The sequence below is a fragment of the Oreochromis aureus genome, linkage group 8 (assembly GCF_013358895.1).
Source record: "Oreochromis aureus strain Israel breed Guangdong linkage group 8, ZZ_aureus, whole genome shotgun sequence".
Classification (NCBI taxonomy): Eukaryota; Metazoa; Chordata; class Actinopteri; order Cichliformes; family Cichlidae; genus Oreochromis; species Oreochromis aureus.
Window position 1 is genome coordinate 863,360 of NC_052949.1, and position 27,325 is coordinate 890,684.

The 27,325-nt window shown below is 47.8% G+C and overlaps 4 protein-coding genes across 6 annotated transcripts; 2 read left to right on the plus strand and 2 right to left on the minus strand.

The window, feature by feature from the left end:
• Positions 1 to 159: 159 nt before the first annotated feature.
• ankrd22 (ankyrin repeat domain 22) lies at positions 160 to 2,303 on the plus strand. Of its 3 annotated transcripts, XM_031744993.2 has the most exons (6): positions 161 to 293; positions 887 to 1,078; positions 1,180 to 1,287; positions 1,374 to 1,451; positions 1,533 to 1,631; positions 1,706 to 2,303. In XM_031744993.2, exons 1-6 carry the CDS (start codon positions 273 to 275, stop codon positions 1,781 to 1,783), a joined length of 576 nt encoding a protein of 191 aa, XP_031600853.1. In that variant the 5' UTR covers positions 161 to 272; the 3' UTR covers positions 1,784 to 2,303. The 3 variants fall into 3 exon arrangements, with proteins under 3 accessions (XP_031600852.2, XP_031600853.1, XP_031600851.1); XM_031744992.2 differs by lacking the exon at positions 1,374 to 1,451 and having other exon boundaries at positions 160 to 293; positions 1,180 to 1,329; XM_031744991.2 differs by lacking the exon at positions 161 to 293 and having other exon boundaries at positions 335 to 1,078.
• Positions 2,304 to 2,421: 118 nt separating this feature from the next.
• On the minus strand, positions 2,422 to 9,049 carry lipf (lipase, gastric). The gene is made up of 11 exons (XM_031744988.2): positions 8,924 to 9,049; positions 8,277 to 8,405; positions 6,311 to 6,422; positions 5,862 to 6,060; positions 5,672 to 5,781; positions 5,460 to 5,596; positions 5,198 to 5,344; positions 4,992 to 5,063; positions 3,486 to 3,554; positions 3,279 to 3,389; positions 2,422 to 3,146 (listed from the first exon to the last, which is right to left on the minus strand). Exons 1-11 carry the CDS (start codon positions 8,960 to 8,962, stop codon positions 3,024 to 3,026), a joined length of 1,248 nt encoding a protein of 415 aa, XP_031600848.1. The 5' UTR covers positions 8,963 to 9,049; the 3' UTR covers positions 2,422 to 3,023.
• A 30-nt stretch (positions 9,050 to 9,079) lies between these two features.
• rnls (renalase, FAD-dependent amine oxidase) lies at positions 9,080 to 13,125 on the plus strand. The gene is given in 9 exon segments (XM_031744989.2): positions 9,080 to 9,135; positions 9,551 to 9,697; positions 10,872 to 10,977; positions 11,063 to 11,073; positions 11,076 to 11,204; positions 11,314 to 11,472; positions 12,351 to 12,524; positions 12,604 to 12,779; positions 12,861 to 13,125. Coding segments are annotated over 8 exon segments (1,029 nt in total). The 5' UTR covers positions 9,080 to 9,135; positions 9,551 to 9,579; the 3' UTR covers positions 13,017 to 13,125.
• A 1,552-nt stretch (positions 13,126 to 14,677) lies between these two features.
• Positions 14,678 to 25,718, minus strand: ptenb (phosphatase and tensin homolog B). Its single transcript, XM_031745007.2, has 9 exons — positions 25,067 to 25,718; positions 23,788 to 23,872; positions 22,998 to 23,042; positions 22,370 to 22,413; positions 22,037 to 22,275; positions 21,488 to 21,629; positions 21,242 to 21,408; positions 20,656 to 20,898; positions 14,678 to 20,361 (listed from the first exon to the last, which is right to left on the minus strand). The coding sequence occupies exons 1-9, from the start codon at positions 25,149 to 25,151 to the stop codon at positions 20,176 to 20,178; spliced, it is 1,236 nt and encodes a 411-aa protein (XP_031600867.1). The 5' UTR covers positions 25,152 to 25,718; the 3' UTR covers positions 14,678 to 20,175.
• Between the last annotated feature and the right edge of the window lie 1,607 nt (positions 25,719 to 27,325).

Below are 27,325 nucleotides of genomic sequence, written 5' to 3' on the forward strand. Positions count from 1 at the left end.
AAGTACACAAAGCTCTTTTTGCGGCCTACAAAATAAAAGCATTGGGTCTGACAATGAAGCAAAAGTTCTTCTGTTGGGATCACGTGCGCGTGACACCCTCCGAGTGTCACGTGGAAACAGGAAACCGTTCGGACTCAGCTACGTGTTCTGGTGTGTTTATTAATAAACTGAATGAAGTGAAAGAGCAAAGAGACTCTTATTCTGAAAATGGATCCGGATGTGTTATTGCTGACGTGTCGGACCGTGACGTGCTCAGGTGTGTTCGTGCCGTCATGGGGGTCGTTTACTCGGAGGTAAGAGCGCGCTTTGTTTTCCTCTTTTCTCTGCTAAACAAACACGTTTAATCCTCATTTTAACTCTTTTACTCCGAAAGGCTAATGCGCTCTCTTCCGGTTCGGGCTGCTTTCTCGTGCACGCGGCACACTTGAGTTTCAGGTAAAGCTTCACGTGAAACAAACAGATAGGTAGAAGTTTAATGACCCGGCGTATGAAGACAGACACGGAAATGTTGCTGCCAGTGCGACTGCAGTACTGCATGGATATATTACAGCAACACAAGTATTGCAACATACTGCGAGAAAATGCTGCAAAGGGTTAGAAAACTACCAAAATACAGGAAAATGAGAAGAAATCAAGATCAAGAATATGATAGCAAATGTTACACAATAGTTTTATTGAAATAATAATAATAATCATAATAATGAGAAACTGGTGGGATCTTATTTTTTACATGTTGAGAATCAGCCAATCAAAAGAAAGCGGTCTTAAAGGGGGAGGAGCTTGAGTGAGTGCGATAGGAGCGGGAAACTGGATGGACCGGTCAGTTCCTGATCAGCTGATAACACGGAGCTTAACTCATGTAACTCCTCCTCCTCCTCTTCCTCAGCCGGCCTGCCAGGCGGCGTACGAGGGCGACGTCCGTAAGTTGTACTTCCTCCTCAGAAATGACCCCGCCCACCTGAATGTTCAGGAGGTGCACACCGGGGACACCCCCCTCATCGCTTCCTGCCGCCATGGTCACCTGAATGTGGTCCGATACCTGCTGGACAACAAGGCCAACAGCCAGCTGACCAATAAGGTACCTTTCCCTGATGATGTCATCATGTTGGTTAGCGAGCTATGTTACTGTGTGTGTGTGTGTGTGTGTGTGTGTGTGTGTGTGTGTGTGTGACACATCAGAAACAGAGGACGTGTCTCCACTACGCCTCCAAGAGGACGTTCTCGCTGCTGGATTATCTGATGATCGCCATCCTGATGCCCATCCTGCTGCTCGGATACTTCATCATGGTATGGCCAATCAGCAGTCTCTCTCAGCCTGACATCATACAGGTAAAGCACAGCCTGATCTGCTCACAGGTGTTTCTGTGTTGCAGCTGCAGAAACAGAGGAAGAACTTGGCTGTGATGGAGGCCGTGCTGAGCACCGACGTCAGCGTCGACGCTGTCGACTACGTGCGTGAACAGGAGCTTAACACGGTTTAATTTGAAAATCTTAGGTCACTTCCTAACAGTAAAAAGGTGTTTTGTGTGCAGAAGGGGAACACGGCTCTTCATTACGTCTGTGAGAGAAAAAGTCATCGCCTGGTTCCTCTGCTGCTGCAACGAAACGCCAAAACCAACATCAAGAATAACGTGCGTACAGACATGCAGCATGCCGTGGCGAAACGCTTTCCGTGACCTGATAACACGTGTGTCTGCTTTTACAGAACGGAGAAACCCCGCTGGACATCGCCACCAGACTCAAGTTCCAAAAGATCATCAACATGCTGAGGAAGACCAAATGAAGTTTTCATTCACGCGGACAGCAGGGGGCGCCAACACTCGATTCCTCCGCCTTCTATGCTGACGATGCTAGCGCCTCAGAGAGAACTCCTAGCATGCAGCGTTTTCTCTGCTAACCACTCACCTGTCAGGCTACAAGCTAGTTTCCACTTCCAGTATTTATACTGAGCTAGGCTAACAGTGTTTCTGACCTGTTTTTCTTGTTTTGTAAGACAAAATTCACTGAATGTTGTAATTTATTAACTAAAAAGAAAAAAAAAAAAACACAAACAGACTTTAGAAACTCTCGCCCCATCTTTACGTTACATTTTGCTAATAGCTCTGCCTCATTTTTTAATCTTTGTGCTAAGCTAGGCAACAGTATTTGAGAGCTAGCTGTTTATCTGTTAGCAGAGGTGTTCTTTGGGACTGTTACATGAACAGGTATATAATAATAAAAGTGTCAACATGAAATGAAGCGGACGATGAAACATTTCAAAGTAATATTTTTATTTCTGAATAAACGTGCAAACTACCTTGAAACTCTCTCCAGCTGTTTGCTTTACTGGACGCTCCTTTCAGATTTTCATGGTAAAGGTCACGACCACTAAAACTTTCAAATTAAGAGCTGTCAGACAAAAAAGGAGGAATGAAAACAAGCTGTGGTCGTAAAATGGTTTTATTTAGGAAACATCATAATGAGTAAAAATGGTTTCATAGCAAGTTAAAAAACGCTCACAGGTGACTGAAACTGCAGATTCACTTCTTATTCCCACATCCACATTTTCATAGTTTGTCCTCAGGACAAGTGTCTCCGCGCTAAAAACAGGAAGTAGTAAAAAACAGCCGCACTGACTAACACGCAGATCTCCTCCTACAGATTCAACCCGACGTGCTGCTTCACAGCAGAGTGCCCCGGGGCTCGCTGTGCGACCTGTTCACACGCTGATTGTGACACCAAATAGTTACCTGAAGCGTGACAACACTGCTCCCTCATTGGTTCCTGGCAGAACACCCGCCAGGTGTGAAGTGAGTCAAACTGCAGGAGAACGCGGTCTGGTCCTATGAAACGCTCAGAGTGACTCGCTCGTTTAAACATGCAGCAGCGTGCTTCGATTGCCTTTAAAGCTGCAGGTGATATGATAGGTCCAGGCAGCGAGGGCGGGGCAGAAACTGCCTGCTGCAGGAAGAAGGGTCAAAACTCAGTCTCCATAAAACCATAAGCTACGCTGTGGGGGGCGGCGTCCACGCTGCTCTTGCCCTCTATCGGTACTCCTGCAGCAGCTTCAGCACAGCAGGAAACATCTGCTCCGGAGCATCCAGCCCCCAGATGAAATCCAGATGTTCCCAGTGCTCAATGTACTGATGGTACACCAGGTTAGGAACCTGCAGACACACACACGCACACACACAGCTCTTATCCGGGCTGGCCTCTCCTCGTGTTTCATTAATGATCAGATTCGAGGACACGCCCCCGCCGTACTCCATCATCACCTAATGCTTGTAGGTAATACTCACCTGAGTGAGGAGGACTGCCACATCTTTTGAGTCCGCCAGCGTATCCTGCCCCCCTGAAAACAGAGCGGTGGGAACCTTCATGTCCTGGACGCGGTACTCGGGGGGAGTGGACTGGAGAGGGGACACAGGGAGGACACGGAGCCCGTAAACGAGAGACCAGGTGACGTTTCAGAGTCTGAAGGAGTCCCTGCTGTGCTGTGGACTCACCTGGTTGTAGTGCTTCATGTTTCCTGCTGCTCCGAAGTCAAACGCCATCAGTCTTCCTGTGTGGACGGCCTGAATACAGGAAACTTTATTAACACCTGCCCCGTGTACAGGCACACCAGAGGAGAATGAAAACTACAAAAATAAGTACCAATAATAATGTACTAAATATAAAACAGAGTCATGTGACCCAGGTTCAGCCAATCAATAATAAAAGCAACTAGAGAGTGCATTTTCTGAAGAAACTGCAGTGTGAATGCTTGAATCTGAATGTATGCACTGAAATGAATTAATTGCTGAATTTTAAGTTAATGTTTAAGTTTTAATGTTGAATGAGATGAAAAATACAGAAATTTTCACCTGAAAACAAAAGTGCTGAACTGCTAAAAGCTGACATCCACACAGAAGTTGGAAAATAGCTGAAATTTTTTTAATTGTAAATTAGAAAAACATAAGAAATGAGAAAAGACCATTTAGAGTCAGAAAACATCTGAATGAATATTAAAAGTTCATATTCCTTTAATCACTGAATGACTAAAATGTGATCCCTCCACTTGGATCCACACAGTTTAAAAAGTTTAAATGTCTGAGCTTTGAAAGATACGCTGTTGGAAAGAGAACAGCGATGGCTACGTTTTGAGGGTAAAATCATACCTGTAGAGCAAACGCTGCGGACACAGCAGCAGTTTTAAAAAAGATTTTAAGATTAATTTTTTCGCTCCTCTCACTCTAGCAGTTGAGCTGTCTCACTCTAGCCCCAACATTCCGTCCCATACACACCCATTATAAACTCTGAAACGGCTGAAAAAAATTATGAAACTTAAACTGGAACTGAAGAAAAAGTATGACAGATATTGAAAAGATAAATACAAGTTGAATAGTCCAAAGTCTTGGCTTTGTTTTAAAGTTTGAATGGTGGCTCTACATCAATGTATGTGGACGTAGATACAGTTGAAAGAGGAGTAAGTTGAATGAGAATTTGAAGGGTCTCCCCATTGAAATACATGGGAAATTTTTGTTGAAAAAAGTTGAATAATTTTAAAAATATAAATGTTAAAAATGAGAAAAATAGAAGCAGTCATGTCCAAAAGAAGAGGAATCTAACGGTGTTTGAATGGTTTTTCTAAGTTGAATGGTTTTGAAGGAGTTAGTCGGCAAAAAACGTACGGAATATATAATAAAATAGAAGAAAGATTAGAAGAACAACACTGTGAATGCTTTTCAAGCATTCACACTAATGAATAATCCGTGTAAACATTCCTCAAAGAACAAAACTAAATATTCAAATGAGCTCTCGTTTACACTCTGGTCACACTGTGGACACACTGAGGTCACACTGTGGACACACTGAGGACACACTGAGGACACACTGAGGTCACACTGAGGTCACACTGAGGACACACTGAGGTCACACTGAGGACACACTGAGGACACACTGTGCGCTGCATTTGCAAAGCACCATCAAGGTCCCCACATGTACTCACAGGCAGGTATGAGTGTGTGTGTTACCTGGGCCCAGTGGATCATGTTCTGGACTGAGGTCCCAGCGGGGCAGTGAGTGGTGTAGACCGGAGTCCGAGTCTGAAACACAGTCACGTGGTCTTCATCACAAACAGCTCTGTGTCTCTAATTATCTTCAGAAAATTTCAGATGTTTCTGATTAAAGTCCAGGTGTGCCCGTTTGGTCACCACCTGCTTCCCAGCGAGACACGAACCATGTTGAGGTTTTTCTCGTCGAAACCGCAGAGGACAAAGAAGATGTTCCCGCACAGCTCACTGAGAAGATGCTTTGCACACACGTGTTCGGCCAACCATTTAATCATCGCGCTCTGAGGCAGGAAGTCCCGCCTCCCAAACAGGTCCTGCAGGGCCGACAAGAAACACCAAAACAAAGCTTATTGACTCTGTAAATGTGACGGCGATCAGGCGAATGACCAAGAACACGACCAGCCGTTTGGTCACGTGACTGGTTCGTACCCAGATGACGGCGTCGGGCAGGAAGGACAGTTTGGTCATGGGGCTGCCAGTGAAGGCAACGGTGGCCACAGGAGCCAATCCGAAGAACAGCCTGATCTTGCTGGCGAGCTCTGGCAGCGTGGAGAACGCCATGAATGCTGGGAAAGAAAAGAGAAGATTAATTCCATGTACAGAAGCCTGTTCAGGACCTCTACAGTTTAAAGTAAAAGCACCTATGGTGGTTCCTTGAGAGTGTCCAATGTAGAAGATCTGCTCCTGGCCCGTCACCTTCAGGATGTGGTCAACCACAGCTGGAAGATCCTTCAGAGCCAGCTCATCGTGGCTGCACAGACAAACACCAGAGCTCTGTCAGGTTAATGCTCTCTGACACCTGCGCAGGTGAAAGGATCATGGGGCCTGTACCTGAACCTCCAGAACTCATCCTCATACGGGCTCAGCGTGCGGTGTTTCCTGGACCACGTGTTTCCGCGGCTGTTTCCTATCCACACGTCGTAGCCCGCGTCCGCCAGCACGTAGCCCAGGCTGGAGGTCGGCGGGTTGGTGATCCAGTTACTGCCTGCAGCCAGGAGACCGTGCTGGAGGAAGACCGCCGGCCTCGCACCTGCAGGACACAAACCGTCAAATCAAACCTGCCGGGACCAGACGGCAGGTTTCTGGATTCAGAGCCAGCGTGACGTTAAAGGGAGAAGAGGAAGGTCAAGTGAATGTAGGTGAAAGATCACGTGAATCACTTCAGGACAAAGTTCATCAGGACTGCTGCAAAAAGGAAGTGAAGCTCGTTGACATGGCCGAACTTCCTGTTTGCACCGTAGCCAAATGTGCTCACAGAGAAGGAAGAGCCTCCGTCTGACCTTTGGAGGGTTTCAGTCCCCACGGGATCCTGTTCACGCCCAGGATGTACCCGTCCTCCGTCAGCACCTGGTGCTCCTCTGCTGGGTAACCCCACCTACGGATGATCTCCGTCTGAATGTGCACACACACACACACACACACACACACACACACACACACACACACACACACACACACACACACACACACACACACACACACACACACACACACACACACACACACACACACACACACACACACACACACACACAGTCAAGGAAACGCGCTGCACACGCCTGCAGTGTTCCTGGATCATGGTAATGTGGACGTTTTAAACAGTGAGGTCAGTGTGAGTGCAGGTAATCCCTGAGAGCCAATCAGAAGAAGGATGACTTAAAAGGGGAGGAGCTAAACCAGGATCATTTCAAACTCCGATTGAGTCTAAAAATAAAACTATAGAGCAGAGAAAAAATCTCATCGCTAAATAAACACGACACATCACAAGACCTGACGCTGTGCCTGCAAGACCGTGATGTGGGAATCAAAGACCCATCACCTGGGACCCGGGTCCAAGTGCCGGAGTTCATTCTTTGAAAAACTTCCCCTCCCTGTGTGGGGAGGCGGGGCTTAGTAACATCTGGTGGGCCGAGATGTTCAATGGATATCAGCGGTCAGCCTGTCTTTCAGCTCATTGGCGCTCATCTCGTTCCTCAGGTTGTTTGACACACAGGTGCACCGCAGGGCTCGACTCCAGGCGCCGCTTCTTTTAAACGATGTTACGACACTGCAGTGTATCCGCTGAATGTGAAATTAGAGTCAGAAAACAGCTGAGAGAATCCTGTGAAATTTCAAAATAAAAGACCCTGTGCAATCTCAATGCTCGTGACCTGCAAAGTTTACTTTGTCTAAAATGCAAGAGCTGCAGTCATGTGACTGACCAATCAATGCACAGTCGCAGTGATTATCAGTGATTGGTTGGTTAAGTTTCACTTACTGTGAAACTTTAGTTAAACTTCTTTCAAGCTGAAAGCCCTGCAGACCAGCGTGGCGGTTTGCAGGTGCAAAGTTACAGGTTACCTGATGAAGGCGTGTTTGTGTTTCAATACAGAGACCAGCTCTTCAGCTTTAACCAATCAAAGGTGAGGGAGTCTTGGTCAGGTCTTCCACGCTGCTCTCGGCTCCATCAGCTGCCTTCACCTGACAGCTCAGGTGAAGGCAGGCTTCAGTACAAACAGCTCACCTGTATGACCAGCGTGATGACGCCAGGTCCCGAGTCTCCAGGTGACACAAAAATTCTGCGAGCGTTTATCAGAGTCAGCATTACAAACTGACTCTGACACGAATCTGAGACGGCGCTCACACCGAGTCATTTCCATCAGGACATCACGAGGAGATTTTCATGTCCATATTGCTATGGTAACCCAGGGTCATGGGTCAGCAGTTACAGCTGATGTCTTCATACAGCCTGATGAGTCAGACGGTCAGAGTTCAGCAACTGCACTGAACAAACAGTCTGAGCTCATCGCTCAGAGTCCATCAACCGAGGCCACTGTGCGAAGAGTCAGGGCTCTTATTGTGAAAGAAACGAGAGATGATAGTGACATCCTGGAAACACCCGCAGACCCTCTCCTCACTTCCTACCATGAAGCTCCTGTTCCTGTTGTTGGCGTTCATATTAAACATGGTTTGTAATGACCAGGTCAGAGTGAGGTCAGAGTGCACACTTCTCTAACAATTACACTGTTTCAATGAAGTTTCTGAGACAAACAGCAGCGAGTGGGTGCACAGGACCCGAACACATCGCAGCATGGCGACTGAAATGCTTCAGGCCAGCACGGATGCCACAGACAGGAAGTAAAGTTTTAACATGGGAGTCTAGGAGACTGACTACTGGAGCCTCCAGTGGACGCTGGAGGAATTGCAGGTTTAGAGCTTCCTGTGCTAGAGGTTCACTCAAATGTTCCAAAGGTGATAAAAACTCACAATGTTCATGCCCACTTCAGGGTCCAGCTCCTGCTGCAGGTCATCGGAGTGCCACGCTCTGCTGACGGCTGGCCCGCTGTGGACGAGAGCCGAGAGAAACAACACACAAACCAACACACACAGCATGGTCTGACACACACACACACACACACACACACACACACACACACACACACACACACACACAGTGTCAGGATGGTGCGTTCGTGGTTCACTGAAAAGAAAGAATTTTTCATTCTTCTTTGGTTTAAATAAAACTGATTCCTGTTTGATTTGAAAAGGAAGAAGAAGAAGACTCTGCTGTGAGGATCACGTGGTCAGATTCAGTCTGATGACTGTGTGTGCTGATCTGTGATAATCAATAATCACAGAAGCATGTGATCAGAGAGTCTGAGCTGCTGCGTGCATAAACGGCACCTTCTGACTGGACCGCTGGCTCAGAATGACGTCATATGGACTGCTTCTTATACAGCGCTTTTCTACTAGATCGTCATACAGGTGCCAAATTCATGACGTAATGTTAGCGATCAGTTTGTCATTTACAGCAGTTTAAACACCGGAACTCACTTTCTGGTCCCCATAAACCTCTCGGTCCTGGCGGTTATTCTAATAAACAGGGAATGACGCTAAGAAGCGGTCAAACTCACCTGTCCTCGCGCCGATCTCTCTCTGAACCCTCCGATCATCAGCTGACTGCGACTTCTTCTGCTTTTCCCTTTTGTCTGCCTCCGCGACGTCACGAGAGAGGCTCTCTGTGATTTGCTGGCCAGAAACAGGACTCAGGTATTAACCGTTTGTGCTCCGACGATCAGACCGGAAATAGTAACCTGCGCTGTTTGAAGCTGTTAAACAAACACGAGTGAGGCTATTTAAAATTCCATATATTAATTCATTTATATTTTATTTCTACATTTTAAATGTCAATAATGAGAATGTTGTTTTCAGTCATATTAAAATACATTTTTCTTCAGCGTTAAAGAGTTTCAATATGTGGTAAATATATTACATGTATTATTTTAATTAAACCGTGAACAGTGTTATGGACTGTAATGATTTTATTTCACATGAACTTGAAAAACCTTCGATTTTAACGCATTAATACACCTTTTGTCGTATTTTATGTTGTGTAGTTGGAGAAACGCTTTAAACGTTTTCTGTGATTATTTTGAAATTCTATCCGGATGTGCAGCAGTTGTTTCCGTTTGACCCGGGAAAGTTTTTGTTCGTCCTTCTGTGTGTCGGTTTCGTAACTCGTTCGGACCCGGTCTCTGCAGGTTTAGCCCGGCTCGGTTCCCGTGCTAACATGTCCCGGGTTCTGATCGTGGGAGCGGGCCTGACGGGCAGCTTGTGCGCATGTCTGCTGAGGAGAGAGCTGCAGAGCACGGTTCGGATTGTGGTGTGGGACAAAGCCAGGGGCGCAGGTGAGACAGACAAAAGTCCGTTCATAAAACTGCACAGTTTCCGTTTCCGGTGCCGTGACGGGAACACGGACACGCCGCAGAACATCAGTGGCGCGTTTTTATACCAGAGGAGCCTCCTCTGTAACTCGACTCGGCTGTGATCAGTGTTCATACGTCACTTCATTTCATTTCATTTATTTATTTATTCCACACAGCGGGCATTCCACACTTTGTGCAAATAACGTTATAGCACGAGTTTATCACCTGCTGAGGGTGAATGACGTCACTATATAGCAGGTAGCTGTCATTCCCACAGACACCCTCACCTGTAACAGAAACAGGAACTTCCACCAGCATCTGTTTACTCACCTGACATTGATTGGGTACACTGGTGCAAGGTCAGACCCCCTGTAATTCTTCGTGTACATCATCTTCATCATCCTGAGGCTCAGTTTGAACAGATGAAGAAATTCCAGCTGAGAGATTAAAAAGAGGGCTGTCACCCATAATCAGGTTTTGATGAATAACAACATGATGAAGGCAGATCTGGTTTATTTTGGAGTTTGTGTAATTTGATTGTGTTGAACATCATAAAACCACCTGTGACTCACTTTGGTTTGGAGACGTTTTCTGATGCTCAGCTTCAGTCATGAACCGTCTGCCATCACATTCACCTACAGACGGATTCATGTCATGGGATATCCCTGAATAATAAACACGCTGGCTGATGACCCCACTTTACTTTAAAAAACTGAAGTCCAACAGCATTACAAACCGTAAACACTTTCTCAAAGCTCCAGAGTCACAGGTGAGTAAAGCTGTCTGCAGCCACTATGGAACACAAAGGTGTGACGGGATAATGTTCAGAATGGATCAGCCTATAAATTCATTTCATTATATAACACTTTCTTTTTTTTCTCCTTCCGTTTTGTGTATTTTTGTTATTTATATATTCATCTTTAATATTGCAGATAGTTACACCTGCGACAGCCGTCTGTTTGTTTTTTTGTCTTCAAAAAAGCTTTGTCTGCGTGCACTGAGCTGCTACCACGTGATTGGCTGATTAGTAATTTGTGCTAACGAGCAGTTAATAAAGTGGCTGTTTGTGTCGAGTGTGGTTTGAGAGAGTAAAATGTGTGTTTTTTTGAATGGAGTTTGGTGCAAAGCCAGTGGAACAGTGTGAGTCTGTGTGCAGGCGGCAGGATGTCCACCAGCCGCGCTCCCGACGCCTCGTCTCAATCGGCTGATCTGGGAGCGCAGTACATCTCAGCCACGCCCGCCTATGCTCGCTCCCACCACAGGTAACACACACCTGTCGCCTTAAAGGGCCGGTACAGCTCTGTAGCTGGGGCTTCAGGCATGCTGACCGTGCGTGTGCGTGCACAGGTTTTACTCGGAGCTCTCTCTGCGGGCCTCCTGCAGCCCCTTGACTGTCTCATCGAAGGTCTGAAGGACCACGAGGGCACCGAGAACTATGTGACGCCACTGGGCACGAGCAGCATCATCAAGCACTTCCTGTCACAGTCAGGTAAACGTCCGCCTGTTGGTCAACTGTCCAATCAGATTCACCTGAAATGCACAGGCTGACTCTGATTCAGTTTGAATGAAACTTTATTGAGTCTTTGTCTGTGTGTCAGGAGCCGATTTGTTCCTTGAGCATCACATGACCGGTCTGTATCGCCGTGGTGCATCGTGGGAGGTCGAGAGGAAGGCAGGAGCCAGTGAGATGTTTGACGCCGTCGTCCTGACGATGCCAGTCCCTCAGATCCTGCAGCTGCAGGGAGACCTTGGACAATGTGAGACAGCCAGAACACACAGTCACACACACACACACACACACACTCAGTGTATGTATTATGAGGTAAAAAAATGACATCTTGTTAAACACGGGACTCACGACTTCATCGACACTGACATGAATGTGAGATCTGAGGTGTGGCGTCTCAGTCAATAACACCGTTCTGCCACATGGGGGCAGCAACAGCTGCAGGGAGAAGATCCAGCTGTTAGACACGCCCATGTTCATCGCTGCAATCAATAACTCCGAAGTTCTGATCACAGATCACAGAAGGTCAACCCGTGCAGACGGGACGATTCTTCCAGTCCAGCCGCTAAAATCAGAGCAGCGCAAACACTGGACTCTTACTTTGAAGAGGTGCTGACTGCTTCCTGCTCCCACAGTTTACACAAACGCACACACGATCAGCACACTCTGATGTTAAGTCACTTTCCAGAGCTCTGATTGGCTGATAGATTCTTCACAACACTACACCACTGTGTGTGTGTGTGGTCCTCGGTAGTGACTACTGTCCTCACAAAGACAGAAATACAAGCGTGTGTGTGCACGCCCTTGCTGCAGACCAGCAGCAGCTCCACGTGTGTCTTTCTAGATGATGATGTCACCTTCAGCTTCTCTGATTGGCTGGTAGCGGACAGCGCCCATTTCCTCTGAGCTGACACACACATCTAATAATAACCTGTGTGTGTGTGTGTGTGTGTGAGGCAGCAGCCTGTTTCTCAGCTCTAAGCCGAGAATGAAACAGCAGCAGACTTTTCATGTTTGTGTGCTCGTTTCAGGAGTGACCACACATAAACACACATACAAGTGAGTTCTTCTGTGGTGATTCGGGAGTGGGGCTTGATGCTGATTGGCCCATTCCTCCTTGTCTGTCAGTGCTGTCTGTCCAGCAGAGGCAGCAGCTGGAGGGCGTCGTCTACTCGTCCCGCTTCGCCCTCGCGCTCTTCTTTTCCCCTGACGCCATCCTGAACGTTCCCTGGGGGGCGAAGTACGTCACGGACAGCAGCTGCATCCGCTACGTCGCCGTGGACTCCAAGAAGCGCGGCGCAGGTGTGTCCGTCTTTCTGTCTGCTCCCCAGTTTGTTCCTCTCACCTGTATCTCGCTCACTGCTTTTGTCCGCCCGCTCAGACGCCCCAGGCCGCGGCCCCTCCCTCGTCGTACATACCAGCGTCCCGTTTGGCCTGGAACACCTGGAGCGAGACAAGGAGGATGTCCAGCCAATCATCTTGCGGGAGCTGCACAGGCTGCTCCCTGGCCTGCCTCAACCAATCAACATCAAGTGTCAGAAGTGGCGGTACTCCCAGGTGAGTCATCTGTTCGTTGTAACCTGAACTCCTCCCCCAAGGCGGCGTTTGACTCACGGCCCCTCCCCCTCTCTCTTGCAGGTGCAGACCTCGGTGCCTGACTGTCCGGGTCACATGACCATCCTGGACGAGCCGCTGCTCGTCTGTGGCGGCGACGCCTTCACCCACTCCAACTTTGATGGCTGCGTGGAGTCCGCACTGAGCATGCTCAGAGTGCTGAAGGCCAAATTCGCCTGATCAATCATTAAACTGATCAATCACAATGTTTCTTCTGTCGATCAATGAACTGCAGATTTGCAAGCTCGTGCTGCGTTCACTAACGTTAGTAAAAAGTTTGTTAAAACCATTTTCAGCTTTAAATTATTTTTTCTTACATTAAACTCGTTAATCACTGACCTCTACTGGGAAATAACGGGTCCCAGGATGGAGCCTTGGAGAACTCCCAGTTACCCCTGTCTTGTAACTGGGACTGAGACCAGTTTGTCAGTGGCAGGTGTTTAAAAGCAGCGCTGAGATGTGCTCATGGAAACGCTGCTGATATTTAGTCTCCTGGTGGGTCAGAGCGAGTCGAGGAGGCGGGTGTGTTTGGGTCTGCCTCTGGTTTGTGCAGGTCTTTGAACGCTTCATACCTTCTGTGGGTTTTGGGCGTGTGGTGTGGAGGTCACTGACAGCTGACTGTCAGTGACCTCGAAGCTGTTTTATGAGCCGAGCTGTTTGGGTCAGAACAAAACGAGTCAGTGTGGGTGGAGCTGAGTGTGGGTGGAGTTGACCACGCTGAGGTGTGAGGACCTGTCATTAAGGACACGGGGAGGAAAGAGGGCGGCGTGTCGTCTGCGCTGCGTTTGATCCAACTTCACAAAAACAGAAAAACGTTTCAGATCTGATTTCGCGGATCGTGTTTCGCTGCCTTCCGCTCGCCCCCCCGGAACGAGGGTTTAAGCGTTTGATGTGAAATCTGCTACACCTGAAAGCGTCAGGTGACCGGCTGGTTGTCTGAGGTGGAGGCGTGGTGGGTGCAGTCCAGCCTGTGGAGCTACTGCCTGAGCGTCTCCGCTGCTCCGCGCCTCCTTTGATCTTTTTATAGCAGCAGATGAGACAGAATCAGTGATGGTTCGGTGCCCACAAGGCGCACTGAGCGCGTGTGACCTCATTTCTCCTCCCCGCTCCCTGCTGCACTGCACTGTGGGGGAAGCGAGCCATTATCATTTCTGCCAAGTCACCGGTCAATCGTGCACGTGCGCGCGCACGCAGGGTTAAGCTGAGGCGCTCCTGTGCGCACGAGTCTGTGCAGCAGCAGAGCATAAACGAGTTTGTTAGAGAAGAAGACGATGATGGTTGTTCACGGCTGGCACAGCGGGTCGTCTACTAAGGTGGGGGTTGGTGGTTCGATTCCCGTCTGCACAGTGTCCTCCATCCATCACAGTGTGAAACGTGGGCGCTTCTATGACTGACGCGTGTTGAAACACTGTATCAGAATCAGCCCATGAATTATTTACTGGACAACAAATGAATTCTTATTTTTAACTCTGAGCCAGCACCAAGTCAGAGTTAATCAGGACATCCAGCTGAATGTCTGTAAGTAATCACATTACATTTTCAAACTCAGGAACAATAAAGAGTACTACCGCAACTGTGGGTGGTGAAGAGTTAAACAGTGCGGTCAGTCACGTCTGCCTCAGCCTCCTGAAACACCGAACGCAGCTTTAAAACATGAGTTCACCAACAGTTTATTCAACAAAATGCCCCAAAGCCATTTTCTTCCCTTAAAGCAGCGCACTGAGCACTTGATAACAGAGCAAATGGACGTTAAGAGAAATTCTTTTTCATACCGGCAGACATCTGAAGCATCATGGGAGTCGTAGTTCTAAAACCAAGCAAACAAAAACCAAACAACGAGCAGCTGTTTATAAATAGTTTATTCACCTTTACAGTGTTTTTATTTCTTTATAAAACAAGGAGAGGAGGAATAAAAGAAGCGGGGGTGGGGTCAGATTAACATGTTGCCATGGTGATATAGTTTGCAGTCAGGTGACTTTTGTTTGTTGATTGGAAAATAAAATGAACACCTGTGTGCAGCTGACATGTGACACGAGGCTGGGAGTCGGGAACAAAACCACATCTGATCGAGACCAGAAACTCCACCCCAGAAAGGGGCCGTCCTTAAACAGCAAAGCAGAAGGAAAGCTAATGTTAGCATTGTGCTAGCGACCTCGTTTAAGCTAATGTTACTGACTGTTTTTGTCGCCGTGAAAACAGAAGCTGAGTAGCTGCGTAGCGTCCTGCGTTAGTTTTAGTTTTCACTGGTCAAATGTGCCGAGACATGTCGTCAGCTTTAACGGATTTAAGGTGCTTGAGTTTACTTTGTTACCGAGATACCCAACAGCAGGAGGTGGGGCTTAGTGATGAGACCACACGTCTGTGAAATATAGATTTAAAGGCAAAGAGTGAGCTGCCCGTTAACGACACGAAATGATTCTGGATGTGTCGAAACAGCCATTATGTGTTAACAGGAGGCCAGGAAGACACGGCCCACATTTATTTATTTATTAAACCTCAGTTAAAACGTATTTCACCACACCCTGTGGACTGACCAATCAACGCTTGGTCCACTAAAGCCTGGCCAGCATCTTCTGTTTGGAACAAACCGTCTCACTGAAATAACGCTCGCTGTCTTCTGGAAGCCTGCTGAGGGGCAGCACCCGTGGCTGTGTTTTCTGTACTTGGCCTGCAGGTTAACATCTTCATTTGAAGCTTTGGCCACGTTTAGACTGAACAGGAGTGAGAGGAGATGTGCTCTACGCCAATGATGTGTTGTTTTATGTTCAGGACTCAGATCTGGGGAACAGCTGACATCAGCTCAGGAAAGCAGAGAAATAAGAAAATCCGTGAGAAGCTTGCGGTTCACAAATGCTTCTTTTACATCCAATGATCTCAAACTCTGACCACACACGACAGAGAAGCAGATCAGATGGCTAAACAGCCTGATCTGGAGGCGTTTCTGTTGTTCTTTCTCTGACTGGACCAACAGACATGGTTTGGGTACACAACTCCGAGGAAACGTCTGAAACTACTGAAGGTGCGGTCACATGACAAAGCCATCTGATTTACTTCAATGAAAGGAGGCTGAAAAACCGACACTGTGGTTTGTGAAATGCAGTTATTCTAACGAGGTTCTCCGTGAGGATAACACAAGCAGACTATGTCACATGTTTGGGTCCCAGTTCCCTTGTGGGATCAATAGAGCATCTATCTACAGACTGTTGCACAGAGAAACGGTGACACCTTAACCTTAAGGCGAAAAACAAACAGAGTGTGAACACAGACTGTAATTAACAAACGGACCCAAACTCAATTCGAAACACAAAGGCGTCCGAGCTTCATCTTGGCAGGTTTGGTGAAGAGATGTAAACAGCAGAGCTGAAGCACTGTGTGGTCAGGGAAGGAAACAGGACGTCTGAGGAGGCAGGAAGTACAGGAGCTTGTGTTTGAGAACTGTTACTGGTCACAATGACCACTTTTCCACTGGTGCCAGAACCAGCACACAGATCTGAGAATCGTTAGCAGATGTTGGGCTAATGTCTGCGGGAAAAGGACCCCACCCAGAGTCTGCCAATCACTGGATGAATTTCTTGCGGTAGGCCCTCCCGTAGCGTTTGACGTCACGGGTCCGAACTTCAGGAGCAGCAGGCTCTCTGGTGGGGCCACTGTTTCGGTACCACATCAGTGGGAAAGAGGCAGGCGTGGTGCATTAAAAGGCAAATTTCAAGGTTTCTTCACACCGAGTCGCCGCAGAAACCCTGATGATGTCAGAATGGGGGAGGACTTTGACCCCAGCTCTGTTAACAGGTGACCACTTTCTATGAAACTCCAGGTGAGGTGAAGAGCTGAATGTAGGTTTGTATACAACCAACAATGAAAAGACACTGAGCACCTTGAACAGTCAGAGACGTGGACAGCACCTGCCTGGCCTCAAACACCTGAACCCGTTCAGCAGTGCAGAATATTACCAACATGAAATATTACAGCACCGTCTTCCACATTCGGACCCATCTCTGAATCTCTGCAAGCTTCCCTTTGGGTAAAGCAGTGCTGGAAAATCATTTGGAGAATCACAAAGAGTCAAAACACAGCTTCTACCCATCGTTCTGGACCCGACCACGACCTGCCCCAAGCCTCATCGAGTCACTGGGCTTCAGTAAAACTGTGGGTTTTAAGGACAAATCCACCTGAATGGAGTCAAACCTTGGACTCTGGTACAGGTCTACACTACACGCTGGTCACTGCTGAACAGGTCAGTGACAGGACGTGAGGCCAGGTCTGATAGCACCTAACAGGACTCGAGACCGGAAATGCTGCTGTAAAAATCCCAGTGGCTGTATGGCCACGCTGACGACACAGCTGCTGGGCATCAGAGATCAGGAGTGGACGAGCATGCTTGCTGCTGGTAGAGAGCACCACAGATGGACGACCAGCACCGGGCTAGCTCAACAAAGTGCACTGTAACCCCAGGACCTGCTGCATGCACTGGCTGTCAGTAGCACCAGGCCACGGCGTTAGACGTGCTCACACAGGATGCAGTTTGTTTGGCTAAATGTCAATCTAACCCAAAAACCCTCGGCACTGCTGAGGCATTAGATCGGTCATAAGAGAGAGCATGAAGGAACAGTTGGCAGTTGCTCCTGCATTATCATCATCATCATCATCATCATCATCATGAACTCTGCAAACATGTTCAACCTTGGACAGCAAGAACGGACGAGCTCCCAAAGATCTGAGGGTCAAACCAACCCTCAGATCTTCTCCTTTTAGGGTCAAGCTCAAGGTTCAGCATCTTATTTATCCTGATTGCAACTGAACATGAGAGATATCATCATTACTGATGCCTCTGCCTTTCATTACAGGTCACCAGCTCTTTGACTTTAAACACATCTGGAGATCGAGATGGGAGTTTTCAATGTTTTTTTACTGAAGGCATCGGCACTACAACTTTGGAGTTTGTTTTAGATCCTCACGGTGCATCCTGTGTGACCAGACCTGACAAGACCAACAGGTTCAACAATAGAGACCCAAGATACCACACCTAGGATGAACGATCAGTCATAGCAGGGTCCACAATAGGTTTTAGCACCAAATGTGAGGACGGAAATCAGGCATCAGGACTAAAACTTCTACCTGTGCCCAACCAGGAGGCAGATGGTCCTGTAGATGCTCCGGTCCACCGGACAGACTTTTATAGGGTGTGACTGACTGAAGTCAGACGGTGCTTATGGTCACTGCATTAGGCATTTTCATACTGTACATGTAGTATCTTAACTATGCAGAACGGTGGATGTGCAAGAAGCTTAATGGTCAAAACAGTCGTCCAAGAGCCCGCTTTAACTTGGCAAAGCCAAACCTCCAGTAACTGAAATCTCTCTAATACTCATTCTCTCAATTTGAAACAAGTCTCAAACCTGCTGTGATGCTAACGTGACTCTCCAGCCATCGTCCCTGGTGTTAAAGGTACAATTTGCAAGAATATAAGTGCTTAAACGTCTCCAAGAAGTAGTAGTGAGTAAAAACGATTAATAGTCTATGGACAGAGTAATAATTCTAGAGCGTTACCATCAGAAACCAGAGACACACAGAGGCTGACCATCGTGATGGAGCCGCTCGGTCAGCACAGTGTTTCAACTTTTTTTTGGGCAGTGATCCCAAAATCCTCATGACCCCGACGAAGTCCCAGTGTCCATTTAAAAGATGCTCCAAATGGACCTGGCTGATCTTTAGCTTAAAGTAGTTTTACTAAAAAGAAATCCATGACATTGTAATTATGGCACTCCCACGCTGCGGACTGACCTCCGGCTGGAAAGAGCCAAAGCTCAAACCTCACAAACGGCAGCTTTATAAGGACTACAGCGCAACACGAGCCGAATCAGATCTCCTGGACAGACGGAGCTCGCCTGGAAATATTTACAAGGCCGATTCACTCGAGTGTCCTTCATAAAGTGCATGCCAGACATACAGAAAGCCAGCGCTCTGGAGTCAAAGATTTCTGCTTCAGTCTGTGTTGGGGGTAGCCTATATAGGTGTGTAGCTTAAAAGCAGATCGCTGCAGGAATGGTTATACAGTGCAGTAGCTCGTTTGTCGTTTAGCTTAATGATTGATATATTTCAGAGTACAACAAAAACAAGGTTCTTGGAAGTGTAGGAGCTGATTGAAAGACTGAACAGAGTCCTTCTGTGCAAAACTGAGGACAGACAGAGAAGCAGTGAAGCACGTGTTCAAGCCTGGGTCGCACTCAAAGCGTCTGACAGCAGATGATTGACGGCTCTGCAGAGGACTGTGAATAATAAAGTTTCTCATCTTCACTGTCACATTCAACAGCAGGTTGTCGCTTCTCTTTGTGCACTGCTTTGTCCCAAACTGGGTCCAGATCAGCGATGGGACCCGTCTGGCTGGTCCAAACAAGACTCGGGGCAAAAGGTGCCAAAAATGGACTTGGATAGTCCCACATGGGCCAGCGTGGTCCAAACCAGTTCAGACCCACAGCCCAACCCAATTTAGACTGGATTAAATGGGCTGTTGCAAACTGGATCAGGAGTTTCCAGTTGAAGGTGTTTGAAGTAATCGGGAGAATAAATAAACCCGGTCACGGTGACGCGGGGGTCCGATCTTTTTTAATCAGCATCTCGTTTTACAACAAAAGATTCGCCTCACCTAAAGCTGATATTTTGCCAGATTCATCACATGACATGACCGTCTGCCATCATCGGCATCGTGGTTTCACATTTTGAGTCAGGTAAACTAGTTTGGGTGTCCCACAGTGATCCACGTCTCAGATTCAGGTGAAGCACAAGTACTGGCCTTCAAAGCTCCGCGCTCGACCTGAATTTGAGTTTTCAGCACACAGAGAGAAGCGTCAACACTGAGAAAGCCTGAAGAGAGCAGAGATGAAGACAGAGTCCAGACCGCTCAGCACGAAACTGAAAGCTGGTCGGGAGGGGATTCGTCCCACAGACACCGCGGCGTGGTCACTAAAGAAGCCTACTCGTCTTTCCGTTTGTCTAGATTCAAGTTTTACTCCTTTAAACTGTCCTGTCTGTCCATTCCTGCGTCACACTGTCCGCTCGCCTGGCACCGCCCACATGCTTACAAATCCATGTCATGTGATTGTCCAGCTGTGTAGAAGTTTGGGGGGTGGGGTGAGGATGGCCAAAGTATTCTGATCAGAGCTCTTTGCATCCAGAGTCCCACTGATCAGCTGCGGTCCGCCGGTGATACTCCCCGTTAGCTAACCGCCCGCTAGTCTTCGTCTGGGTTCACGAGTGTATACATACATACATACTGGAGATATATATACACGTATATAGCTGTATGTTTGCGTATTAGAGAGAGAGAGAGAGTGCGTGTGTGTCAGACTTTTGTGATCTGATTGTGGTCTTCGTCTTCAAACCCCTCGTTCTCAGGGTCCGAGTCCGTCGTGTCCGAGTAGCGGTAGTGATCCGGTTCGTTGTCGCTGGCGTCTGGCGTCATCGAGGACGTGCTGCTCGCGTCACAGTTGGCTCCTTCTTCTACCGTCTTGGTGAAGAACAGTTTCACCTGAAGCAGAAGAAGAAGCAGACCGTCAGTCTGGAGGTCACCTGCCTGCTGCTAACCAACCTCGCTGTTCACAATTTTAAACTTAAGATGGCGGGCAGCGGCGCTCTGCCACTCATCGCTCTCTGTGCTTCTAACGAGTTTACACGCTAGCACAGCAGAAATCATCATCCTGGTCATTACAGGCTGGGTTTGTGCGGATCGTCAACTTAACGAGTCTTTTTCTTAAAGAACAAAACAATCAGGATATTTACTCAGCGCCATCGATGTCAGCGGCGTCGCTGCTCAGCAGCTTACCTTGAAGTTCGGGGAGAAGTTCCTGTTGGCCTTGTCCTTGTTGGCCTTGTCCAGGTCGTTCTTGGTCAGCGTGAGGACCAGGTAGTCTCTGTCGTTGGTTTCGCTTCCTGGCGTCATCGGGGTCTGCGGCATCCTGTCAAACAGCTCTCTGGGTGTCCCCGCGCTGCCGTTCTCCATCCTCTCTGGGACTTCCTCCGGACCCGGGATGAAGAAGGTGTTGATCCAGAAATGGAACATCTTCTCCTACAATGAGAAAAAGCAGTGAGGAAACCAGCCCGGCCGTCCGCTCTGCCATCGTGGACACGTGTCCATGTTCCACCTCCTCTGGTCCCTGGAGAAAAACCTGTGCTCCTAAAACTGATGCTGAACATCTACAGTAAAGACCAGTTTGAGTTTGACACTGAATAACCAAAGCTGACCTTTGACCTTTGATTGTGAGGAAATATTCAGTCCTGCTCAGACACGGGGTCTGCACAAGACTCAGCACTGACCACAGACGGACCTTTGAGGTGAGCCCAGACAAATTACACCAGGCCACATGTGAATCCCAGTCAGGACAACAAAGAGGACTCCATTGCCTCCTCACCTTCTTCAGCACCTTGTTCTGCTTGTGGAAGAACTCCACCTTGATGTCTCCACAGACAGGAAGTGGCTGCGGGAACTCAAACAGCATCAGTTTGTCTTCCCTGCGGGTGTGGGTGGGGTTAGAGGTGTGGATCTTCACCTTCAGCTGGTACACGACAAACTGGGGGTCTGCGGGGGAGCACAGGGACACCGGTTAATTCAACTGAACTCACTTGAAGCGACGGCAGACTTACTGCTCGAGACTCACTGCAGGTGCCTCCGGTGAACATGGGGATAGTTTCAAACAGCATCTTGTGGAAGAGCAGAGCCACCGGTTTGTACTGCAGCTGGTTCTTCAGCAGGAAGTTGTAGTAGACGACGTAGCGCCGCTGGCTCGGGATGGTCACACCCTGAACATCAACAGATCAATCATGAGGTCAGGTTATATCAGAGGCATTCAGCATCATCATCATCAGCCCCCTCTGCAGAGTTATAATTCATCCATCCACTCTGTCACACTCATCCTTGTCAGGGTTGCAGGGGCACCCTGGGAACACCCGGACGGGCCGCCAGGCTGTGGCAGGGCTAACAGAGACAGAAAACCACTCACACCAGTGGACAGTTTAGGATCGCCAGGTAACCTAACCCCACTAACTGCATGTGTTTGGACTGTGGGAGTACCCGGAGAGAAACCCCGCAGACACGGGGAGAACATGCTCAGGGTTTACCGCCTGGTTACAACGTTATTTATCACAACAGCTGCTCAAGGCGCCTCGTATCATGAGGTAAAGGCTCCACATTAACACAACAAGGTTACCTTCTTGTCGTGGGTGCGGACTTCCCCGTAGAAGTCGAGGGCCTCCTGAGCTTCCTGGAACTTGCCCCGGTGCAGCAGGTAGGCGCAGATCATCACGCCGGTCCGGCCCTTTCCCGCCTTGCAGTGGATGGCGGCGACGTGCTGCTCGTCCTCGCTCAGCCACTGGTCCAGGTCCTCGCAGAACGGCTTTATCAGCTCCAGCTGGGGCGGGTTGTGGTCCTCGAACGGGTACTGAGCGACTGGGAGAGGAGGAGCAGAGCGATGGCTCGTTACCCAACACCGGACAAACACAATGCCTCTCAAAGGTCAGAGGTCACAAGAGGACAGGCTCACCTTGACAGTTAAACTTTGACGCGTCGTAATGTCGCTCCGCACATCTGTGGACAGACACACAGATGTTAGGACTGACCGCCTCGCCGGCAGCTGTCGGCGTCTCTGAAGGAATGTTTAGCTCGCTGACGTAAGGAGCTGCGGTGAGAGGCGGAGTCCACCTGACAGACGCTCACCTGAGTACGTTAAAATGAACCCCTCACCCACTTCTCTGTGCTTGACGTCACGGTATTATCCTGTTTGTTAAACCCGCGCTGCTGTCGGTACACCTGGACCTGCTGAGCTGAGTCGGAGCGCACGCCTGTGGGCGGGGCTCCTCACATGAACATTTCCCAGATCAGTGAGAGTCAAAGCTTTAGAACTGAAGGCCCCTCAGAGCGTCACACACTTTCACTTCAGCCACAATTTTATCTCCCAACAGTCACAAACACGTCACCGTCTGTGCCGTGAAGCACCTGAACACACTTCATACCAAAGACACAGTCCAGTAAAGCCCAGGCTCGACTGCTGAGGGCCCTGGTCCTAACAGTCTGGTCTAAACTCAGCTTTATGACCTGAATAGGAAGTTAAGAGTGTTTTCATTTAAAGACATCATCAGGCGATCACAGAGGAAAACAGACTCAGTACTCACAGGTTGTAGATCTTATAGTGATTCTTGTGCTTCGAGTCTAAAAACCTGCGAGGACAGGAGAGGCGGAGTCAACTGTTAGAGAAGCTTTAAAACAGACCAAGTTTACTCACACGGCAGCTCCATGATGACATGTGGAGTGTTATTACAGCGTTATCACACTACAGTGTTATTACAGTGTTTGCTGTGAGGCTGAGGTGAAAGTCTTTCATCCATAAATCCTACACTAAGCAAACCAGCTTTAAAAACCAACAAGTGGTCTCTGCAGCGCCCCCTGCTGGTGTCTGAACACGACGCACGAACACGGCTTTAACGAGGCTGACGTCACATTTCGAGCGTGTCTGTAATCAATAAAATAATCTTCTATTATCGCTCAGCTGATTGAAGCTCGATCACTTGCACATTTCACATTTTTGTGGCCAACCTTAAAGCAGACTTCCTTCTGATTGGCCAGGTTCAGGAAGCCTACTGAGGAGCTACTGCTCTGGACTCACTGGAGATCAGAATTCAGTGGAGCGATCAATGAATCAACATGTTCTTTCTGAGTGTGGATCAAAGAAAATCTCCAGTTTCAAACTTTTGATGGTTTTCGTTTGTGTGTCCATCCAATTTTTAAGATTTCCACGTTCGCTAGCAGCAGCGATCATTAACCCGTTAACAGGAAGTGACCCAATAACCTTAAAAACTGGGTTGTGCATTTTTTCAGTATGGGATCAGATTTCACAGCAATGTTTACAGAAGGCGCTGCTGAGCACTAAAAACATGGGTCAGAGAAGGTCAAAGGTCATCTTACCGAACCACGTCATCGATGTTGTTCCTGTAAACGCCCTCCAGCCGCTCGGCAGGGAAACCCATCGCGATGATGTTTGGATAAATGTCTGATGAAGCGCCGCTCAGGACCAAACGTCTGAACACAGCTGGACCCCAAAAACTAGCACTCAAACACCAATCACAGAGCTTCATACCATCACAGAATTAGTCAGCTCTCTCTCCTGGACTCCTCCCCCTTTAAGACAACCTTACTGGGTTTGGCTCCCCCTCATAAACCATAAACAGAAGGTCTAACAGCAAGTGGGCGGAGCATACGACAGAAAACACAACCTTTCCTCTTTAAAAATGAATAAACCATCAAATCGTTGGGGTAAAAAAGCAGATGTGGCAGCCGATTGGTCTGCATGACAAAAGAAACGAGTCCAGTTTCCCTAATCGATCAGTTTACTTCAGAAGGTGGTAACAGGTCAGGTATCAGAGTCAGCTGACAGGAAGTTTGCCAAAGCAATGAATCAACTGTCAGAAACCTGAAGAGGTCAATGACGTAAAAACAGCTGAGTGAATAAAATGTAACGTCAGGTGTCTGTAAAGTCACATTCAGGCAGCACCCCACTCTGATCAATAATCAAACTGATCGGGACTTTCACTGTGCTGCTGATCATCCTCAGTCCCTCCAACATAACTGGTTGTTTACTTTCTGATCAATCAGTCCTGTTCAATCAGCTGAGTGTGGATTGATGCCTTCAGCCCTGCAGGAGGTCCTAAGAATCAAACTTTATTAACACACGAGAGACAAGAACACCACTAAATATGACCAAACAGAATAATCAATCATCAGTACTGATAGATAGATTTGATTATTTCAGTGCTGGGTTTGTTATTCTACCAATAACACACAGGTTGATCGATAATCAACATTCTGACCTACAGCAGATGCATCAGTGCAGCCTGGAGATGCTCCAACAGACCTCACGCCGAACTGCATTGAAAAATCTGCTAAATTAAGACTAATTAGCAGTGTGTCAGCATGGACAGCATGAAGACGGCCGCTGCAGAAGAAAACCAACGGAACATCGGGACCATGAAGACCAACCGAGAACACCCCTGTAGACAGGAGCCCGCCTCTAAATGTGCGATTTTTCTAACAGAGTCCGGCTGCTCATCAGCAACATGCCCCGCACCGAGCCGCCTCCTTAAATCACAGCTTTTCTGAACGGGCTTCTGCTCAGCGCTCTCTCTCTCTCTCTCTCACACACACACACACACACACACACACACACACACACAGGTAAAAAGGATACAGGTCAGGTCCAGGTCGAAGCCGTCCTCCTGGTACCGCCTTTTGTTCCTGCTCACAATCCCCCGGATTCTGATTAAGGCAGCCATCGCTGCGCCCCGGCCTCCGGTGAGGTCTGTCAGCGGGTCAGAGAGCACCGGGAGACGGTCTGTTTTACTGCGGAGCCTCTGCTGTCTGGTTACCCTGGTAATCCTGGGCAGCTAGCTCGCAGCTAGCCGGCCTCCAGTCCCGCGATTTCCAGATTTAAAGAATAACCCGCAGAAAAATAAAGCCAAAATAAAATCCGGGAGAAACCTCGACCCGAAGCAGCACGAAGCAGTCCCTTTATTCGGCCTGCTCGCTGCCTCCCCGAGCCCCGCTCTGGACGGATGCTAGCCGACCTGCTAGTAGAGATGCAGCCGGGCTGTCGCTGCTCTTTTCTGGGTCAGAACAGGGGAGCTCCGAGGCCTCCTCCCCGCTCCCGCAGCGGGCCCGGGTTCCCAGGTCCCCTGCCTGCAGACAAAGACCATCTGCGGGATGACGGCCGGTGCGGAGCCGGTCCTCCGGACGTATCCAGCGGAACTGTTCCCGGCCTATGAGCGCTTGAGAGCCGCCGTGCCTGGATGCAGGTGAGTGGAGAGAAACCCTCTCCGCCTCGGTGCCTTTGAGCAGAGCGACTAGACGACAGTTACGCATGCGTCAAATCTGCAGCAGGACAGCAGGAGAGAGGCCCACATCCGCCCGTCATCAAAATAAATGACCTACCTCAAAGGTCTTTTTTTTTTTTAAGCGTTTCCTCAAATGAATTAAAACACTATCATACAAAAAACATATCTTACGTCCGCAGTACAAACTAAAGACTTATGTGTTCCATTCATTCAAGTTATTTAAGTGTTTGGGTTTTTTTAATAAATCGATCCCAGTGAGATGCTGCCAAATTTACCTATGGTGATAATAATAACAATAATAATAATAATAATAATAATAATAATGATAATAATATAAATTCCTGAAACATACTGATACACATTTAACGTTATTAATATTATTGCTATTATACAGAATTTATCAACAGCTATTCCAGTTTGTTTTATGTTATTAATACAAACATTTTTTAAAATTCTATCCTTAATTTGATTACTGTTTTTTCTTTGTCATTTAAATGTAGTTTGAATTAATGACTTCATTTACACGTATGTAATTTATATTAGTCATGTTTACTTTATATGTGTATTAAAAAAATAAAATTGATAAAAGACCTCATTAAATGACGTGTGCGGGTTTCGCAAACTGTCCTTTTATTTTGTAAAGCTGCTCACTTCATTTCGTTGGGTCACTTTTCCTGACTTGACGATGGTAACCTGTTAGCGGCTAGCTGCGCTGCAATGGCTGGTTGCCATGTTCAGACGTCGTCATCCTCCCATTCAGAAAAACTCTCTGAGTACATAATAACCGGGAAAGAGTCAGCACCTGGCAACTAGCGGAAGTTACATAATGCGGTTCCAGCAGAGTTTCAGTCCGTTTCAGCAGTTTTTAAGAAGCTGAAACGACGTGAACATGCTGCTGAAACTGAAAAGTTGCGTCTTCCCACAGAAGCGCCTCGTGCAGGCGGCAGAGCTTCAGCGGAGCCACAGCGGCCCCTGGTGGACAGACGGCGGCGCGGAGATGTGTTTTTTTATTCACATTCACATACAGTTAAGCCCATAATTATTCATACCCTGGCAAATTTTGACTTAAAGTTACTTTTATTAAACTAGCAAGTTATTTTTAACTGGAAATGACAGGACCTCTCACAAAAGATAATAAGATGATGTACAAGCGCATCATTGTGGAAAAAAATATTTCTAAGCTTTATTTACATTTGAGCAAAAAGTATCATGTCCAGAATTATTCATACCCTTCAAACTGTCACAGTCTCTGGGAAAATCCAAAGTTCCATCCATTCCAAATAGTCAAAGCTGTTCTAAAGCATCCTAATTACCCTGATTAATTGGAAATAGCTGTTTTGATCAACTCAACAGGTGAAAACAGCAGCTCTCTGCAGGTGGTCTGTGGACATTCATGGCTAAGACAAAGGAACTCAGTGAGGACCTGCAGCTGTGCATTCTGGCTGCTCACAAGTGAGGAATGGGCTACAAGGCCATATCCAAATGTTATCAAGTTCCAGTGGCTACAGTGCAAAGTATTATTAAAAATACAAGATGTTCCGCACTGTGGAAAATCTCAGAGGACGTTGTCGGAAGCCAAAAGTGACACCTGTGCTGGCCAGGAGGATAGTGAGAGA

Excerpts from the sequence above, each read along its gene's own strand:
- lipf (XM_031744988.2), bottom strand. The coding sequence starts at position 8,962 with ATGATCGGAGGGTTCAGAGAGAGATCGGCGCGAGGACAG. Across the intron at positions 6,061-6,310 it reads GGGACTGAAACCCTCCAAAG|GTGCGAGGCCGGCGGTCTTC; the intron begins GTCAGACGGAGG and ends TGTGTCCTGCAG. Across the intron at positions 3,390-3,485 it reads ACATGAAGCACTACAACCAG|TCCACTCCCCCCGAGTACCG; the intron begins GTGAGTCCACAG and ends TCCCCTCTCCAG.
- ptenb (XM_031745007.2), bottom strand. The coding sequence starts at position 25,151 with ATGGCTGCCTTAATCAGAATCCGGGGGATTGTGAGCAGGAACAAAAGG. Across the intron at positions 23,873-25,066 it reads CTTCGACCTGGACCTGACCT|ACATTTATCCAAACATCATC; the intron begins GTATCCTTTTTA and ends GCGCTTCATCAG. Across the intron at positions 22,276-22,369 it reads GTCAAAGTTTAACTGTCAAG|TCGCTCAGTACCCGTTCGAG; the intron begins GTGAGCCTGTCC and ends CTCCTCTCCCAG.
- ankrd22 (XM_031744991.2), top strand. The coding sequence starts at position 812 with ATGGACCGGTCAGTTCCTGATCAGCTGATAACACGGAGCTTAACTCAT. Across the intron at positions 1,079-1,179 it reads ACAGCCAGCTGACCAATAAG|AAACAGAGGACGTGTCTCCA; the intron begins GTACCTTTCCCT and ends GTGACACATCAG. Across the intron at positions 1,288-1,373 it reads TGCTCGGATACTTCATCATG|CTGCAGAAACAGAGGAAGAA; the intron begins GTATGGCCAATC and ends TCTGTGTTGCAG.